Below are 19,588 nucleotides of genomic sequence, written 5' to 3'. Positions count from 1 at the left end.
ACACACCCTCCATGTCCCCCTCACTTCTCATTAATATACCTTCGTGTCGCATGACTTCCACTCTTTGAGGAACTGCAACAGATAGTTTTTCTTCAGCAGCAAATCTTTTTTCTTCTACCACAATTTTCTTAGAGACTTCAGCTTTTAAAAAAGTATTAAATTTGAAGTTTAAATTTCAAGAATCTTAATGATTTTCTCTCGCTAAGAATTTGGGGAATACACACACAATATACCGTTCTTACCAACACAACGGGAAAACAAGTTACGTAACATATCACGAGGAGGTACACATAACAGTTCAATCAGAAGAGAGACGGAAGGTCACACAGGAAGACAACTGACAGAACAAAGCAAGAATTCACAAGCTAAAAGATTTTTGTCAAATCCTACCTCGGGGAGGAGGCTCTTTCTTAGCGACAGGAACTGGTACAGGAACTTTCTCTTCAGGGACTGGTTTCTTGCGTAGAGCTAGCACTTTAGAAACATGCACTTTTAGAACCTCAGAGTTATCTCACTGGAGCCCAGCCCCAAACACACATATACACCCACAACGTACTCCTATCCCAGAACTAACAAAACCGTCAGTTGCCTTGTCCCATAATATTCTGTAAGATGGTCCTGGTAAAGACAGAGAGCCAATACCTTTTGGTGGTGGGGCTTCTTCCTCTTTTTGAGGAACAGGTCTTTTTTCTTCAGGAACTTTCTTCTTCGGTATTTCTGGCACTTAAAGAACAGTATTTGATTTTTAAAATTCCCAGGAAGGCAAAATAAGTGAGTAACACAGAATTGGCATGACCATGAGAGAAGACATGCAGTTAAAGAAGGCAGAAGGAAAGACAAGGTTATTTATGAAGATGGAATTAAGTACCTGCTAGTGGTGGAGATTCTTCTCGTTGAGTAACAACGGTTATTTTTTCTTCTGTGACAACTCTCTTCTGTACTTCAGCAACTTGAAAAGACATTAATTTTTAGAAATGACTTTGCATTTTCCAAAGTAGCTAATTTACAATTATTTTGTAAAAGAGTAGACAGACATGCACTTCTGTTGAATTATTACTCACACCATAAAGCATTTGATTTGAATTAAAGTAACTCAACAGATAAGGAAACACAAACATGTTTTGTACTCAAGACATAAAAATAGGGCTCCTTTACCATGCAAGGCACTGTACCTTTAGGTGGTGGAACTTCCTTTTTCTTTGCAACAGGAACAGGAATCTTTTCTTCAGGGACAGGTTTCTTCGGCACCTCTGGGACTTAAAGTTTTTAAAACAGAACAGTAGTCAGACGTATACCACTTTTATGAATGGACATAGGCACAAACACAGATCTTTAGTGGTTCATAAATGTTGTTATAGAGTTTCTACATATCAGCAAAATATGCAGAAAATTAGACTATAATGTTAAAAAGGTCACGATGTGATAAATGTCACAAGTAGAATTACAGAGCATTCAGGCAATTAAAAATGAGTTATATACACGAAAAGATATGTATGTAATTTGTTCTTTATATATTGTTTTGCTTTTGATAAAACAAATCAGTCAGTGACTACAAAAACAAGAGTGTGTACATACAGAATATGGCAAAGCCTTTTCATGCTTTATATGGAGAAATGGAATCCACAATGACAATGGAGTTACTTTACCTAAGACTATCTTAGACTAAGACATATTTAGAATAATTGTATCTATAGGTCAGGATTTTTTCCCATTTTTCTTATGATTTTGTTCGTTTTTGATGCAACTGTAGTGTGTTGAACAATCAGAAAACACCCATTCGAGAGTAAGTAGGCTTCTCCATCTGATATCCACATGTCAGTGGTTTTGGGAGCTTTGTGTGTGCAGTGTTGTGGGTATGTGCATACGGGCTTTTCTCTCAGAGGCTTCATTGTTCTCCGAAGGATCTCTGACCCTAAAAGGCTTACAACGGTTTAGTTTATCTAAGTGTAGACAGTGTGGAATTTTTAACTGGCAGATGTATTTTAACAGCATGCATTACTGGCAAATGTTGTTTCCATTTTAAATAAGATAGCAGTTTTTGTAAACTCCTATACCTCTATACTTGCATTTGTAATATCCTGATGTAATTATACAGATACACATTTATGTCTGTCTATATATTATCTATACATGGGTGTTCATGAAAATATATACACGTTACTAGGTGTATTTGTTTTTAATGGTGAGACCTGTCTCTGTGTCTCCTTCAGGAGTGATCAAGTGACTTCGGTATTAGTATTGGTTTTAGTGATACAACCTTTTAATAATATTTTATCTTCATATACTCATTATATTTTAATGATTATATAATCAGAATTGTTTTACAAATTATTTGATTAAAAAAAAAGGACCCAGAATTCTGAAATAATCAAGAATTTGAGAAAGACAGAAACAGATTTGATTCAGAAAGAAACTGGAAACTGGAAGTCAGGCAAATTGGGAACAGTATGACTTCAGTAAGCCTAAATTGGTGACACTGAATTCTTGCTAAATCTCTCTGGAACAGACCAGATGTGCATTGTCTGTAGCTTCATTGCATCCATAAACTGTCTTATACCAGCCACCCCCTTGCAAAACAAACCAACCAAATTCAATAACCAAAGTAAAGGATTAGCACATTGAAGCCAAACATACCTAGACAAAAGGGCCCCTCACTAGATAATAGATAAATGCAACATTTATGGCAAATATTGACACTCGGGTAAAGTCGGGAAACATGGTGAAAGTACATGTCAAGAATCAATGTTTCTAACTACTCTAGACCCGTCACTATTGACTTCAGAAGAGCGGCCGTCACTAGCAGCGGTGTGCAATATTTATCTGGTTAACATTCAGTTCTGCCCAACTCTTTCCAGTTGTTACTCTTGGTATCTCTTTTTAACTCATGGAAGTATTTTTTATCAAGAAAAAAAATCCCATATGTGAGGGGTAAAAGAGTTTTTCTTAGAAACATGTCTGCTGAATATGAATTTCACAAATATTTCTTCTTTCTCTAAGGCAGGAAAGATATTAAAAATTTAAGACAGCAGTTTGACCTAGCTACTTCTTTTAAAAACGCTTTTTGGTGATGTCTTTGGGATGTTCAGTGTCATAAATAATGCATGTCAAGAGTATAGCCCTGGAAGGTGGTAAACAAATGAAAAACATGAGGGGCATCTAAAAGACACAAACTAGTATGACAGCATGGCACGCGGCTGAAGACAATATAACGCAAAAGGCTGGCATTTCGGGCAAAGGGCTGCCCCATGCTCAGTGCTGGTGTACCTTTTGGGGGAGCAGCAGGTTCTTTTTTGGGTACAGGAACTGGCTTTTTCTCCTCTGGCACAGGTTTCTTGGGAACTTCAGGAACTTTAAAGATACCATTGTAGAAACAATGTTGAGAATTCAAGCCTCCTTCTGAGACATTTAAGATTATACTAAAGCGCAAATCCTCAGTAAGAGTGGAAGAATTGAGGAAGCAGTTAAACATGCTCTACTTGTGGTAGAAATATATGCTAAATAAACCCGTACCACAGAGACATTACACACATTCCATGAAACAAAGACTCGGTTAGTATGGTCTAAATGTTACTGACACTTTTTTAATACATTACCACAATTAATGAAATCAACATATGCAGAATTAAATACATTACAAAGGGTTGACACATGTGATTTTGTTAATACACAGATCCCATAGTAAAAGATACAAAAAGACAGACACGGAGACATTTTTTTTCCAAAATATTATTCTACCTTTGGCTGGAGGGGGCTCCACCTTTTTAGGAATGGGCACTGCAACCACTTCTTCTGGGACTGCTTTCTTAGGTGGTTCAGGGACTTTAAAAGAAAGGGTCATTTTTGAGAAATCGTGTGTTCTTACAACAAGGCATATGTTGTTGCAAGACAGTTTTAAAATAAAGTGTAGACATTTTTTTTGTGCCAAATGAGTGCGAGAAACCTCCACGTTAGAAACAAGAGTGAAGGGGACTGGAGGAATAGTTAATTAGAAAACAGGGTTGTTTTTCCCCTTCACCGGTACTGCAGGAGCCTGAACTTTCCTAGAAAGTGCCTCAGACACCAGTTTTAGAAACTTTACAATACAAATGACTGCATTATAACAATTGCATTAAATTATCTTAAATATTTTTTATATCCTCAATGTTTAACAGTTTGGGTGGGGTGTGTGGGGGAGGGGGGGCCCTAATTCGTAGCAGCTGCCATTTTCCAATTTCTGTGGTGGCGTAAACACTCCCTCCCTGGCTACGGAGCGTGACATCATTGTCATGGAGTCTGGAAGAGACGTGAGGTCGCCCACCGTGATCTAGTGTTTCCACTGCATAGGCACAATCGATGTAAACAACCTCAGAAACAGAAATAATAATAAAGTGCAGTGAAAGTGGAAGTAGACAGTTTTAACTATGATCATAGTTTTTAATATAATTTAAGTTTATGTAGTTTAAGTTTTGATCATGGAGGTATTATACACTGGGTCACAAAATTCCTAAACACTTAACCATCAGCTCTGGGGAGCCGGCATGAGCTGGTTCCAGAACATCAAATTTCTGTTTCCAAAGAGCTGGTGGCTAGACTGCTAAGGTCCCTGAAGCAGAGAACAGAGTTCCCATTTATGTTCATTCCTCTCTCCTGTGTGTTCCTCACGGTCTCCCAGCCCCTGTCCACAATGGCAGTAGGTCTGCAGACCATGTGACCAAATCCATTATGCAATATTAACATATCCAGATGCTTATTATGGAACTTTTAAAAGATTTTAAACTCAGAAGGACTAATACCTTTAGGTGGAGGCTCAGTCTTTTTGGAAACAGCAACATGAATTTTCTCTTCAGTAACAGTTTTCTTTTGTACCTCAGGGACTTTAAAAAATGTACATTTTAATTACTGACATGCCATATTGCAGGTGGTAATTATAATTTACAAAGAACATTGAAATACAAATTGAAACAGAGACAATGTGCAATGAAAAGATGACAGAGAGTTACAAGGAGACAGAGATGCCGACAGCATCACAAACAGGTAAGGCAAAGAGAGATAAAAATTCATCTGAAGCCCTACCATCTGAGCCCCCAAATCCAAATGTGCCTTATACCTGTGACTGATACTTCCTCCTCTGTGTGAGAAGCAAAGAACATCTTTTCTTCTGAAATAACCATCTTCTTTGTATGCACAGCTGGGACTTTAAAGAGAGCATTTTACATTTAGTATTTCTTTTTCTAAGACAAGATACCAGATCAAATACATAGTTACAGAATGGGTGGATTAATATGATAGCTTGAGAATAAAGTCAGTGTTGACAAGAAAACAAATCGTGTTTTGATATATAGGGACAAACAACCCATGCAGGCTTTATCGAACATTACTGAGTGGGAATCAAATAGACACAACTTCTTCACAGGTAATGTGGTGCTTTTCCAAATCCATTAGGGTTTCTTCACATAAACGAGAGGACGGGGAATATTATACGCAATGGAATGCATTGCATGGTAAAGTTAGAAGACTATTCATTAAACAAAGCCTTCTTAGATTAAAAAATTATGTAATTTTTAAAACAAAACTAGAAACAAAGGGAATGTTATTTCCTCAAATTATGCATGATGTGAAACTCGACATAAAATATATACTGTATAAACATGTTTTTATTTTGGTAGTTTTGGGTTCGTGAATTGTTTAGTAATATATGTACACATATACATAGACATAAATAAAAATGTTTAAAACTTGTAGCTGGAAAGACAAAGATGTATACCTTTCACTTCAATTACTTCTTCCTGCACTGGAGTCCGAGAAGGTTTTTGTGGAATAATCTTCTTTGAAACTTCAGGTACTTAAAAAATATGCACAAATACATTTGTGTTGTGAAGAATATCACTTTGCACAAAATTTTACAATACCTTAGTTTAGATGATATTATAAATAACTAACACGGGAATATACATCAGTAAACAGATGATATGTGTCCATGGTACTAGAAATGTTTTAAACCATAATACCTTTGGTAACTTGAACTTTCTCTTCCTCCATTCTTCGAGAAGTCTTTTCAATTTTTTCAACTACTGGCTTCTTTACAACTGCAAGCATTTTAAAGAAATTGCAGTACTTTTAGAATTGCTGTTAAAATTCTCTCTTTCTTCCTATGTATCCATATATGTATGTATATATGTATACATGCATATGCAATATGTATATAATTTTAAAGAAAGAAATAAGCTTGGTGCTCTGAACTTTAAGTACAAGGTTCTGTATTTCAAATATTTTGGTTATTTTTAAAAATATTTATTGTAATAATCCTTTTATTTTCTTTTTAAATTTTGCATTAAATAGATATTCTTAGGGGAAAGAAGTCATTGGTACAATAAAGCTTAGAGAAGAAGTTGTGCCTATTGGATTGAACTGGTGGTTTATACATCTCTGCCAAACAAGCCATGATAATGATGTTGATGTTCTGATCTATGTAAATAATTCCAATTACGTACCTTTTGGAGGTGGTGCTTTCTTTTCAGGCACTTTTGCTGGAACTTTTCTTTCGTGGGATTCTTTAACAAAAACAGAGGAATAAGAAGGGATGCTTAAATAGGTAAGTTCTAGTAGATTGTATTAATTACAAAAGAAATAAGAATATATAATTGTGGAAAGTATTGTGTTTGGGATCATTATTGGTAACATGATCCCTTGCAGCTAGCTTTCGAAGCAGGCTCAAGGAGAGATGCACTAAGGCAGTGGAAGTAAACCCTGAATTTCTGCATTAGAAAATAGCACTTGTAATTTAGTAAGTGGACTGAATGTTTCAATTTATAATGTCAAAGCCTGAAAATAACTGAAGAAGCTTACAGATTAAGTTTCTAAAAATTTCTAATCTTAAGACCTAACTGATTATTTCAGTAATTTCGTTTCCATTGCAGATCAGGTTCACAACATTGAAAATCTAAGGAACTGAGAAAAAAGGGGGGAAAAGGCAGCCAGCTGACACTCACCTTCGTAAACCTCCTTTTGCACGTGAATTACTTCTTTCTCTTGGTAAGTTTCCTCCCACTCTTCCTCCCCTTCGTCATAACCTTCTTCCCTTTCATAGTATTCCTGGCCTTCCTCGAAATCTTCTTCCCATTCCTCATGAACTTCCCTTTTAGCTTCCACCCTCTCCTCATAGTCTTCATCTGGTTCTTCATAATAAGCTTCTTCAAATGGCTCAGTGTATGGTTCCACTTCGAGTTCATCATAAGGTTCTTCTAAAGATTCGATGAAAACTCTCTTCTCCTCATGGACGGCACGCTTTTTCTCATACACAGCTTCTTTTTCTTTCTGAACCTCTTTCTTTCTGGTTATGGTCGTTATTTTTACTTCTTCTGCTTTGGAAGATACGTCAATAATTTCAGGAGCTAAAATGAATGAACGAATGATACATTAAATGACAATATTAGCATATGAATCATATCTAATATCCATAATTATATCCATATTCATTAATTCAAAAACCAAAGCCTATGTTGTCAAACAGTATCAGTGTCTCAGATCTCAGTGTTATGTTGATAATTTGTTATATTTTCTGAGTATTGGTTCCGTTTAAATTTTTGTTGACTGTGCAGCACAATAAAGAATAGCAAGAAGCACTTTATTCTTAACTTGAGGATTTTTCCAGTGTGAGCAAAACGGCATTCGGTAAATAACAAATGGACACACCATCCATCGTTCTGTAACAACTCCAGATTACAAAGCTCCTCGTTTCCCACAGGATATTTAAACATTTGATCATTTAACAGAATTTATATTTAACGTTAACCTCTATTTCCAATTATTCTTTCAGAAACATTATAATTTTAAAGCTACCCTTTTGGTAGTTGAAGATGACTCTTGAATCAGTTTTACAAAGATAATACTTAAAATTATAGAACCAAGTCAAGTAGTTGTTTTTACAACAACAGCTTAAAAAAATGAAGGCTAGCACTGTTCCCGTGATCTTAGTACTCGTGTTAGCTACACCGAAACAGTAAGGATGCCGCCTCCCTCCGACCCCTCACCACCGCTTTTTCCGTGTCCACCGCACTGAGGCTGCCTGCATAAGCATGGCCTCTGATTCCCTTTCTGGGATTGGAGCAATAGGAAGTCGTCATTTCTAGTCCTAATTTGAATGTGGTAGAGGAGATGCCATGACTTCACAATCAGCTAGAAGCCTTATATTTAAAAATAAGAATCCAAAGCAGAGATGCAAATCTCAGGAGTAAATAAAAAGATTTAATAATATCGTTTTGTTTACCTTTGGCTGGAATTAAGGCAGTAGGAGGCAGGGGCTTCTTGGCAACCTCTGGGATTTAAAAGAATAGACAATATGTTGATCTTTATGCATTATGTAATGCTTGCTAATCCTCTGCACTTTGTTAGTCATTTGTACAGTCTATGTTGCTAGTGGGCCAAATGCCTTTATAATTTCCAAATTTAGCTCACCAGACTTGCTATGCAATGCTGTATTAACAAAAATTAGGAAAGGCTGAACTTTGATTGTAGTCTAGGTAGACTTAAAACAGTTTCAATGAACATGAAACACGAAGAGACTATTCAGTAAGTCTAATGCCAGAAAACAAGGTGTGTTTCATTTTTTCAGTGGTTAAGTACAAAGCTGAGAAAATATCCACGCTTTTTGAGCTTCCTCTTATGCCATCATGTTTTGCAAACCATCACTCAGAAAAACATCTCTGGGGAGGCGCCTGGCTGCTCAGTCGGCTGAGCGTCCGACTTCGGTTCAGGTCACGATCTCACAGTCTGTGAGTCCAACACCTGCGTCGGGTTCTGTGCTGACAGCTCAGAGCCTGGAGCCTGCTTCACATTCTGCGTCTCCCTCTCTGTGTCTGCCCCTCCCCCACTCACACTCTGTCTCTGTCTCTCAAAATGAAATAAAGACAAAAAAAAAAGGGGGGAAGAAAAGAAAAACACCTCTGGGCATGGTGCCTTGTGCTCCTGGCCTCTCCTTCCTTCAGGAGGACTTCCTTACTCTAATCTTCATTAAATAGGTAAAACTACTTGCTTAAATTTAGTTCTCCAGTCTTCCTCCTAAAACTCTTCCAAGATATAGTAAAAATGGAAGTAATTGAATTGATCCTCTTTCAGGGGGTGTTTTATTTTTCCTCAGGGACTGACGACGGGACCAGCCAGGGAGGGTTCTGAGTTGGGCTGGAGCAGCCACTGCAGCTGGCGTCAGCCCTTGGCCTTCTGTTGGCAGGACTGGGTCCAGAGCAGCCTGGGACCAGCGTGCCATCCAGAGCTAACAAGAGCTCTGGTGCGACCACGTGTGCCAGGGGCAGGCAGGGGCACAGGAGGACAGGGGAGGAAAAAAGGAGAAAGTAGCAAGCTGACAAAGAAAGTGAGGACTGAGTTCAAGAAGAAGGTCTGAGCGAGGGAAGGCAGAGATTCTGATTTGTGAATTCAAATTCTTACCTTCCCCCAGCCTCTATTTGGGGTTTAAAATTGTTAACGAGCAGAAAAGCAGTAACATTCAATATTGATTAATTAATTGGAGTACCTGTAGGTGCCTCTTCTTTGGGCTTTGCAACAACTTTTTTGGTATCTTTCTTCACAGCTTTTTTGGTCACTAAAAAAGAAGAAGGTCAGATGTAAACAAGTAAAATGTTTTCAGGTTTTGATGGTGATGAGACTCTTGCAACATTATTCCAAGATACCTGTTTCAGAAAAGTCTTGTGCTAGAATGCAGAAAATGTTTTCTGGATGGAGATAGAATATGTAGGGTGATTCTACATCTTCACTGATGTTATGCCTGCCTAGAGTTAAAGATTGCAAACCGTCGAGCACATGTGATACCACAAATAGAAAAGGGCCACATTGGCACTTTGTTTCACTTAGACAAGAGCATTTACACTTGTCAGGAAGAAGAATAACAAGTGAATTAGTGAAATCCAAAATCCTATCTGTGATGCTGGAGAAGTTTTCTTTGTCGTTGCTGACGTTATACTTTGTGGCCCCTACTCATAACTTGATTATGGCTTTTAATATTGACAAATACCACAGTATTTAATTTTTAAGGTATGATTTCATTTCCCAAGTTTCTCAGTGGGTAAACTTAGCCATGTTGACAGTAGCACTCAAAGACAAAATCCTTCATTAAAATATAATTATTATTTCTGACAATAAACATAAATGTAAATTAAATTTATGATTTTTCATTCTTATTCCTCTCTGTTCTCAGAAGTAGATGAAATATATTTAATTATTAATCTAAATTATAAAATGTTTTTCTTCTTATTGAGATGTATTAGTCACAAAATTGGAATTTTTTCATTTTTTGATTTCTACTGTTTTGCCTGGGGCTACCTGAAAACTGGCGCAAGCTCTTGACACCAATGGCAGCAGATACTGAGAAACTAGCAGCCAAATCCTGGAACCTGCTACAGAAAAATCTGACTGTGGAAATAGCTGACTTTGACAAGCAGAATTTTTTCCTGATGCGAGGAGAATTCTGATAGCAAGACACAACTCCCCAGAACTCTAGAAAGTCCCAGGCAGTCTGTTGACTGATTTAGTTGAATAGCTTCAGGGACAAATAGCATAATTTGTCTATTGAAATATTTGAAAAGGGAAATTCCCTGACATACTCAAGAGCTCTTTATTGGTGAACTCATTCCTGAGCTAAGAAAAAAAATCAAATATATCAAAGATATTCTAAATCATATTTTTGTAACAAAACAGCAAATTTTAAAAAGCTGTTAACTTTGTAACTGAGAAAAAAAATACAAACTATAATTTGCAGCATGACCACAATATAGTATGGTTTATGCCCAGGAGCTTCACTAGAAATTAATTCCATTATAAAATTATATATATGTATGTATACACACACACACACACACACCCCCAAAACAAACATGAAATCAATTTGACATTAATGTTTAAGTGATTCTATTAAGATAACATATTTTAATATCAAGCATTGCATTTGGTTTGTCTGATGATTTTCATAGTTTTGGTCATATTTAAAGTATTTAAAGTAAATAATTTACATTTTGAAGGGCAATTCAATGTGTTGACCACTAGAGGGCCAACATGTTGCATTAGACAACACTTTCCAGGTCCGCAATAATTAATTATATATTTTGCCATTTAGGTAGAGAACATGTAATACCTTCAATGCGTTTTGCTGGTGGTTTCTTTTCTTCGGGTGTTGGCAGCAACAGAGGAATAGGAGGAACAGCCATAGGAGGGATTTCTGAAGAAAAGAAATACCGTCATCGTTTGGTTTTTTATTGGGTGTAAAGTACAATGAAAAGTCTGATTCATTTCTTTCAGTATTCAAAGGGGTTATAGAGCAATTAATCAGAGCAAATAAAATAGCACACATTTATAATTGTTACTACTCTTTTGCTTTGATTTTTATACAGTGAAGAATATGACACGCGAGGAGGTGCTCTGGCTCTCTGTTACGGTTTTGCATCGCTAGTTTCCTAGTGGTAGGATACTTTTGCTGCAAGCCAGGTGTCGTGGTGCTGGGTCCTACCTTCTGGAGGTACTGCTCTGATAGGCATGGTTGGGATTGGAACTCTGGAGTCAGGAATATCTGAAAAGGAACATATAATGATCAGCATAGAGGGACTGAAATGACACATATTTATTAGACAACTAAGATGTATTTGTCAGGCATTTCCAACTGCAGAATCTAATATACAGACACCTGTATATAGAATCTAATATAGAGAGAAATTAGGATTCTTTTGTATGTAACCACATAGGCAGGTTTATTCCCTGTAAAAACTGGTTTTGTTCTATGGCCACACAATTTTGGCATGATCATAGATATCATTTAGATGAGACATCATCTCTCATTTACCAAGGTCACAAAGCCTAACATTTGTCTTATTTCCTGAAAATTTTACCGGATAATATTGGACTGAAAAATGTAAACAATGTAAACAATATAAATATAAACAAAATTATGTTGAATCTACTGTGAAAAAGGGTTGAGTTTCTTTTTCTTTTCTTTTTTTTTTTTTTTAACTTACCAGGAGGCTTCATCTCAAGCTTAATTTCTGCAAAAGAAAAAAAAATGACATTTGTGTATTTAGAATCGCCTGGGCAGGAGTCTTAGTTTCAAAAATTGCAGTGTGACTTTCATGCGGTGTTTTCTGACCTTTGGTTGTTAAGTACAATTCCGCTGTGCTTCTGGCTTCCCCTCTTGGTTCCAGTCGAGCAATTACTGAATAGACACCTAAGAAAAATCATCAAACCCTTGTTTTCTGATGTTTGTAAACTGCATTTCTTTACTTAAATACAATATTTAATTGGAATTTATTTATGTGTATTTACTTATAATCCTCTTTCTTTAAGTATAGTAGTATACTATATAGAATTACAGAGTATAAGTGTAAACTTGGGTAGAAGTATATAAAACAGACAAGATTTAAATTATCTAATTCACAAGGACCCTGTCAACTAAATTACCTTCATCATCTGGGGTCACATTGTGGATGGTCATATAATGGCAGCGACCATCATTCCTGAAGTTGTACTTCTGGCTCTCGGTCAGTTCTGTTGGTCCTTTATACCATGTCACAATCGCATCATCAAAGGACACTTCGCACTCGAAAGTGGCCGACTGGTGCTCGCTCACCACGATGTTCTGTATGCGCTTCGTAAACTGAATTGGTTCAGCTGCACAAGGAGGACTCAAGGTTAGACTGTACAGGGAGGAAGGTTTTTACTCTGCTTTCCCCTCAGATGGATAAAGTGTCCATCTTTGTTTCCAACTAGAATATAACAAAGGCTGAAAATATAAAACAAAAAAGAAGGTGCTCTTTTCTGCATCAGTAACAAGAACTTATCCCAATACTTAAGTGTATTCCTTCAGGACCAGGGTAGGAATGTATAAAGAAATCCATGAGAGTCCTTAAAATATTTGCACAAAGGCAATAGTCAAAGGTGCTTATAACCCAAAAGTCAAATTACACTTTAAAAATGTTAGCAAAATTTTGGGCTCAAAATAAGAGAAACATAAACTTAATTTTACTCTGTAATTTATTCCCCTTTGAAATTCTTTCTTTTGTAAAAATAATTTTGCTATTCAGGACCTAGAATTGTTTATTATCTACTAGGTTATAACTTTCCTTGTGAAATAATTTAAACTCAGTAGGAAGTCTGGACTTCCAAATTTCAGAAGATTCATTTTTTCAGATTCTGAAACCTGCTTTGTAAGCACCTGTGGACGTATACAAAGGACTCAACCAGTGGGGACTGCAGTCATTTTAGTAGGAGAATGGGCTGGAGTGGTTCTCCTGGAAAATCTTATCTGGAAGTCTGGAATTCAATGTATAATGGTATCGAGAACACCTTAGACATCATAAGTCCTCTGGCACCGGAGCTTTTTTTTTTTTTTTTTTTAAGGATTATATAAGAATGAAGTTGTTTAAAAAAATGATAAGCGGTTTCAACTGGATCCTTTAATTTGAAAAATACTAATAATTTTTGAACTTTAAAATACAACCAGGCATTCATATCCATTTAAAGCAAGTCAGAGAGATTGAAAAGTCATAGAGTTGTATTTCAATGACTATAAATGAACATCAACTGGAAATTGACGCTATCGTTATAGCCAAAATGTGGCTCAACAGTCCCAGTGTGTCTTTAGACAGCACATGTGGTCAAAGGATTAGGAAATGAATATTGTTGCTCCTAGACCCTCAGATTTCACTTTATTTCAGAGATTTGAAAGGTTGGCATTTAATCCTCACATAAAATAATTATTTTTGAAAAATAGCTGCTAATCACACATATGCTGTTAATTTTATCTAATAGGGAGATTCAAATTAACTTCGGTAAACAAAACATTAACTCATAGCCGAGATCTTATAGATATAGCCAGGAAATCTGGTCATTTCTGTGTTTCTTTCTTAGAATGAGACTCATAGATGTGAGAATTGTGGAAATTAGTAAAACTGCAAAGAATTGTTGAATTTAGTGGAATTACCTAGAATTTAAATAGCTGTTATAAAGTCATGTCTTAGTTTAGATTGGTATCTGCCTTTTGGACAAAAAAATTATGCAAAAGAATTGGCATTTGTACAACTATTTCCCTTATGGCTTCATGTGAATTTTGGGACGTGAGCGAAGGCTGCGAGTGTGTGTCAGGAAATGAGAGCACGGAAACTTTGGAACACGTGCAATGGCAGGGTGACGGTGGCAGAGATCTGGCACAACGTCTGCCCTTGACCTGTGCTGTAAGAGGTCCAGCCGCAGTCTTCACCCACCTTCAATTCTGAGCTCTGCCGAAGTTTCAAGGTCTTCATATTTGCAGGTGTACTTGCCCTGATCTTCTGCTCGCACGTTAGCAATGGTCAGTTTATGCACTTTGTGTTCCACTTCTGTCTTATGTCTACCTTGGGGTTTAAGGATTCTGCCATTTCTGAACCATTCAGATTTTACATTTGGCACAGAAAATTGGCATGTCATGGTGCAAGTCTGACCTTCTTTCAAAGTGACATCCTGAAGATGCCGTTCCCAAGCAGGCTCTGTTGGAATGACACAAAAAACATTTTGTTCAATATCACATGCACATGTGCTCAATAGTAAATTAACCTCCCAAGTTTTTCTTAAGATAAAATGAGTTTTACTTACCAATTACAGTTAGTTTAGCACTAGCAATATGCGGGCCACACACCAGTCTATAATTGCCCTGGTCTTTAAGTTGACAGTTTTTGACTCTGAGTGTATGTCGATCACCATCAATACGTATTTCAAATTTGTCACTGGGTTCCAGTTTTTCAGTCCCTTTGTACCATGAAAGCTTGATCTCTGGATAATTAATCTTAATGTCAATTTCAAACACAGCATCATCATCTTTCAAAACTGTCTGATTCTCAATATCCTTGATCAGAGTGACAGGCTAGGAGAATAAAGAATTGACACATATTAGTCACTCCTTTCCTTGTAATCCCGAATAATAATCTGTTCACTGTATTATCATCATAATTCATTTTACCTCTGTCTGTGACAGTCTTTGCTGAATAAATGATACAAGTTCCTCAAATTCCTTTTCGTCCTTCTCTGACTTCTCAATTTCCTCAATTTCCTGAGAAGCAAAAGTATAAGTATTATATATGGGAAAAAATTGAATTCGAGGATACATCATTCTATTCAGCTTCCATTCTTGATGCTGCTTAGGTTATATTACATGATCTTATACAGTGGTAGGGTTCTGGAAATTCAAAGGGGTTATATTAGATGTTTCAAATGTTAATTTTTAAGATACAAAAGATCATACCAATCTATGGGTCTCTTCTTCTTGACTCTGCTTCAGTATTTCAAATGCTTGAAGAAGTCCCCGGAAGTCAGTGATTCCATACATGCGAGCATATTTTTCATATTCCTTAGGATCAACATTTTTGAGAAGTTCCATGATATCAATTTCCTCTTCTTCTCCAGGTCCTTTCTTTAAGACTGGAGTCCTAAATGAAATCAGAAATACACATAAATCACCTGTCTTCTACATACTTTGAATTGCCTATCATTTAAAGATTATAAATGTCATTACGGTGCTTTTCCCCTTCACAAAAAGACATAGTGCTATGTCCTTTATTCAAGAAATATTAGTCTTACCACATTAACTGTGAAACAACAAAAAAAAATGGATTAAGATTGGACCATTGTTACAAAGTAGAGAAATTTGATCAAAGATTTTAAGAAAGGAAAGAGTAACAGAAATAGGTTTGTAACTTTAAACCAGAATCTAATGAAATAATTAAAAGCAAAAGCAATGACAGTAATGGAAAGCATTACTTAGGGATATATATCATAAGTCCTGGGAAAGATGTATGGAAAGCAAATGTTGATTAATTTAATAACTAAATAATTATGTTGAAATCTAACCTGTGTTGAAAGTATTGGTAATTATGGAAAGTGTTTCACATAGTTGATCTAGAAAACAATCCAGAACATGAGAAATAACACAGAGAAATAAAAATTTCATATCTAGATGTGTACACATTTCTCTGTAGACCATTTCCTTTGTTCAAATTTTTAGTAAAAATTCACTTCATTCTTAAAACTTTCTCATGATCATTCAGAAATTGATCTTAATTGAACCACTAACTTATGCTCAAATATTGGGTTTTTGCTTATATGTTTTTGTGAGAATGTCTGTGTGCTTATGTTCTTACATGATCTAAATTTTGGAGGGAATGGTCCATAACTCCTAAGAGATCTCTTTTGTGAATGGAAATTTACTGTGGATTTTTTTTTAATAGAACTTACTTTTTCAGCATAGCTCTAAGATCTCCTTCAATCTTCTCTTGTTTCTTCCTTTCATCCACCTGTAGGTTAACATTACTTTCAATTTCGCCATGTTTATTAAATGCGACACATCTATACAATCCAGAATCCGTTTTTGTGGTGTCTCTAATCTCCAGCTTTGCTTCATCGCCTTTCTGGTGGATAAAAATGCGACCCCCTTGGTTCAGTTGTCTCCATTTCCCTTTCGTCCATTTAACATTTGGTATTGGGTCACCTCCAACTTTTGCAATGAATGTTGCAGTGGTTTCTAAGGAAGAATGAAAGCAAATGAATAAAAACCTTAATTTTCCCAAATCGGGTTTTGCGGAATTAAATCAGTGGCAAAATGTACAGGGTAGACAACGATGCAATTTTCATGAAGTACTTACTTTCTACGACTCTGATACTCTGAGGCTCTGACACGAAGAAGAGTCTCCCGTCCACTGCTGCTTTCTTAGCCACTGGGACAGCCGCTGGTTTTTCTAAAAGACACATTTATGTGCTTGGTTATTATGATTATGTTAGAATTGGAATAAATGATTCCTTTGTAAAATAAGCTTTGGGAATTTGGCCGTGTTAAAAATATCATTCACTCTAGGACTCATTACGTGTAGGTTGAATGACAATTATAGTATCAGTATCAAATTTTGTATTTTTAGGCTTGGCTTTATATAGAGATTCTCTCTAGGACTATGACATCAGACTACTTCATGTTGCATTATTACGGCATAATTTTTGGAACTTAATTATACATTCTTGGATATAGTAAAAAAGAGGTATAAGAAAGAGGGTGGTGAACTTGGGGCAATTTCAGATAATTTGTTTTGAAATAATTTTCACTGAATTCTCTAATACTTCAAGTATAATGAAACTATAAAGTACAAATGAGCAAGAATGGATGTTTCTGAAAATTGAATTCCATTCTTATTTAAGTTGTAATAAGCAAATAAATGTGACCAGTTGTTGGCATGGTCTGAATAATACTTTAGAGGTATCTGTACCTTTAATGGTCACTTTTGATTTTGAAGTGTCACTTCCAGCCACATTTGAAGCTTTACACACATAATCTCCTGAATCTGCTTTAGTCACATCCTTAAGTTCCAGCACCGCGGTGCCATTAGCAAAGCTGAAGCTGCATCTGTCTGAAGGCTTTACTTCCCTTCCAGCCTTCAACCACTGGATCCTGATCGGCTCTGATCCGTGAACGTGGCAACTGAGCTGCACAAATTCTCCCTCACTCGCTGTTATTGGAGTAAGGTGCTGATCGAACACAGGCGGTTTCTTAGGTTCTGGAATTAAAAAGATATTTTTAAAAGATATTTATTTTTTAATTTTTGAAATGGAGGGGAAGGGCAGAGAAAGAGAGAGAGAGAGAGAGCATCCCAAGCAGGCTTTGCACTGTTAGTGCAGAGCCTGATGCAGGGCTCAAACTCACAAACCGTGAGATCATGACCAGAGCTGAAATCAAGAGTTGGATGCGTAACCGACTGAGCCACCCAGGTGCCCAAAGGATATTTTTAAACATGAACAGAAAGGCAAAAAAAGATTTGAATTCCAGAAACGAGACAAGTTTTGCCTCAAACAGGTAATACTGGTTGCTGTAGTAGAACTGAACCAAGAACTGAATCAAGGTTGATTACTCTCTAAAGGCAATGGCTACATGTGTTAGATTTTTTTTTAAGATAAAGGTTTAAAAACAAGCAGAGAGTAGATGCTGTGTTGTTCATAAATCACGCAGCATCTGTGTCCTGATTAAGCACCGCGAACGTTGTAACTGGCAGGTACCATAAACTGTGGTGCCAGATAGCACACGATTGGTTCTCCTAAACCTGCATATAGCTGCATTTTGGCTGAACCCTAAAATCTAAGGGCCCACTGGGGAATTCGCCTCATCTAGAGCAGCGGTTCTTGCTTCCCTCTGCGAAGGAAAGCCAACATTTCAGTAATCCATGACCCACATCATAGTATGTGATTTTTCTGTGATATTCATCTTTAGTTGTTAAATGCAGCTAGAGTAGGATTTAAAATCCAGTATTTGCCCAAAAGAAACAGCAGTTGAAGTTCCGTGTTCAACTGAAAACCCACTGAAGAATACACAAATAACATGAGAGGAAGGCCAAGCCATGTACCACTCGGTGTTATGTAATGACTTTATTCAATGATTCTGAGAAATATCAAAATAAAGCAATATTCATAATTATAATGATTAAAACCTCTGATGTCTACTTTAAAAAAATTCTACAAGGAAATAGCCTCTGAATTCTATAGAAAGTACTTCTCTACTCAGTGGTAAAACCACCTGGGATGTAAATCATAAATATAAGCCACTGCTAAGGATACTTTTTTGTTTGTTTTATTAAACATATTTTAAAACCAAATGTACTTGAGTTCTATTAAACAAGCATCTTTTAAGTTAAGACAACTCAGAGATATTAGCCTATTAGCCTATTACCTGTGCACACACCCTGAAATGACGAGCTATATCATCAGAGCTGGTAATCAAACTTGCAGCTACTCTAGGAAGTTGGCTTGTAAAGTGATTCTGATGATTGTGCATTAGGCACATTTGGATGAAGCCATTAGGGTCAGAGGATCAGGTAAAAAATACCTCCTTAAATGATATAGTCTATTTCTTTGCCTCAAGCTACGACTGTATATTTAAATATATCTTCAGTAATAATATGCAAAAACTTTCCACTCATCTTTTTTTCTCCCTTCTGAGCAAATTTTACTCTTTCATCTGGAATTGATATTCATGTATAGCCTAAAAGCTTTGGGCAATACATGTCAAACAATAATCCTTTAGAAATAGAAAAGAGAATGTTTCAGAATGTGATGTAACTAATAATCAGCAAAGTTAATGCAATTTTCCATGATGAAAATTTAAGAAGTTTCCGAAATAAACATGCTTCATAAAAATCCATATATCACTTGTGCATGAATTTCTAAGTAGACTTGGGCTTCTAGCTGACGGAGAGAATTGTGGGATATGATTTACAAGCTAAGATTTTAGTCCCTTGAGTATAGGACATCTAATTTTCTGGCCCTGTAAATTACAAATAGTAATATATTTTAAGTAAATATATGTGGAATTATGGTGAGCCAATTACACAATGTGGTTTTACAGTTGGCCCTTGAACAGCATAGGGTTGAATGGCACAGTTCCCCTTACCAGCAGAGTTTTTCTTTTTTCTAGCTCACTGCACTGTAAGAATATAACGTATAATACATAACATACAGATTATGTGTTAGTCAACTATTGATATTATTAGTAAGGCTTCCAGTCAACAGTACCCTATTAGTAAAGTTTTGGAGAAGTCAAAAGTTATACGGG

The 19,588-nt window shown here is 36.3% G+C and overlaps 1 protein-coding gene across 1 annotated transcript in view; it reads right to left on the bottom strand.

The window, feature by feature from the left end:
- TTN (titin) overlaps window positions 1–19,588 on the bottom strand; it is a 269,934-nt gene that overhangs the window by 151,827 nt on the left and 98,519 nt on the right. Inside the window, exons 98-124 of the mRNA XM_029934316.1 lie at window positions 17,256–17,543; window positions 16,644–16,736; window positions 16,237–16,522; window positions 15,248–15,431; window positions 14,966–15,055; window positions 14,602–14,869; window positions 14,235–14,495; window positions 12,433–12,642; window positions 12,122–12,199; window positions 11,994–12,020; window positions 11,492–11,551; window positions 11,120–11,203; window positions 9,506–9,574; window positions 8,246–8,293; window positions 6,969–7,370; window positions 6,471–6,530; window positions 5,988–6,065; window positions 5,744–5,821; window positions 5,087–5,173; window positions 4,773–4,853; window positions 3,736–3,819; window positions 3,265–3,348; window positions 1,173–1,256; window positions 869–949; window positions 643–723; window positions 391–474; window positions 40–141 (exon numbers count right to left, since the gene is read on the bottom strand). Of these exons, the coding sequence (XP_029790176.1) occupies window positions 40–141; window positions 391–474; window positions 643–723; window positions 869–949; window positions 1,173–1,256; window positions 3,265–3,348; window positions 3,736–3,819; window positions 4,773–4,853; window positions 5,087–5,173; window positions 5,744–5,821; window positions 5,988–6,065; window positions 6,471–6,530; window positions 6,969–7,370; window positions 8,246–8,293; window positions 9,506–9,574; window positions 11,120–11,203; window positions 11,492–11,551; window positions 11,994–12,020; window positions 12,122–12,199; window positions 12,433–12,642; window positions 14,235–14,495; window positions 14,602–14,869; window positions 14,966–15,055; window positions 15,248–15,431; window positions 16,237–16,522; window positions 16,644–16,736; window positions 17,256–17,543 (3,432 nt within the window). The remainder of the gene's footprint in view (window positions 1–39; window positions 142–390; window positions 475–642; window positions 724–868; window positions 950–1,172; window positions 1,257–3,264; window positions 3,349–3,735; window positions 3,820–4,772; window positions 4,854–5,086; window positions 5,174–5,743; window positions 5,822–5,987; window positions 6,066–6,470; window positions 6,531–6,968; window positions 7,371–8,245; window positions 8,294–9,505; window positions 9,575–11,119; window positions 11,204–11,491; window positions 11,552–11,993; window positions 12,021–12,121; window positions 12,200–12,432; window positions 12,643–14,234; window positions 14,496–14,601; window positions 14,870–14,965; window positions 15,056–15,247; window positions 15,432–16,236; window positions 16,523–16,643; window positions 16,737–17,255; window positions 17,544–19,588) is intronic.

Source organism: Suricata suricatta, chromosome 3 (assembly GCF_006229205.1).
Source record: "Suricata suricatta isolate VVHF042 chromosome 3, meerkat_22Aug2017_6uvM2_HiC, whole genome shotgun sequence".
NCBI classification, from domain to species: Eukaryota; Metazoa; Chordata; class Mammalia; order Carnivora; family Herpestidae; genus Suricata; species Suricata suricatta.
Note: the sequence above shows the minus strand (reverse complement) of the source record. Positions and strands in the feature narration are given on the sequence as shown.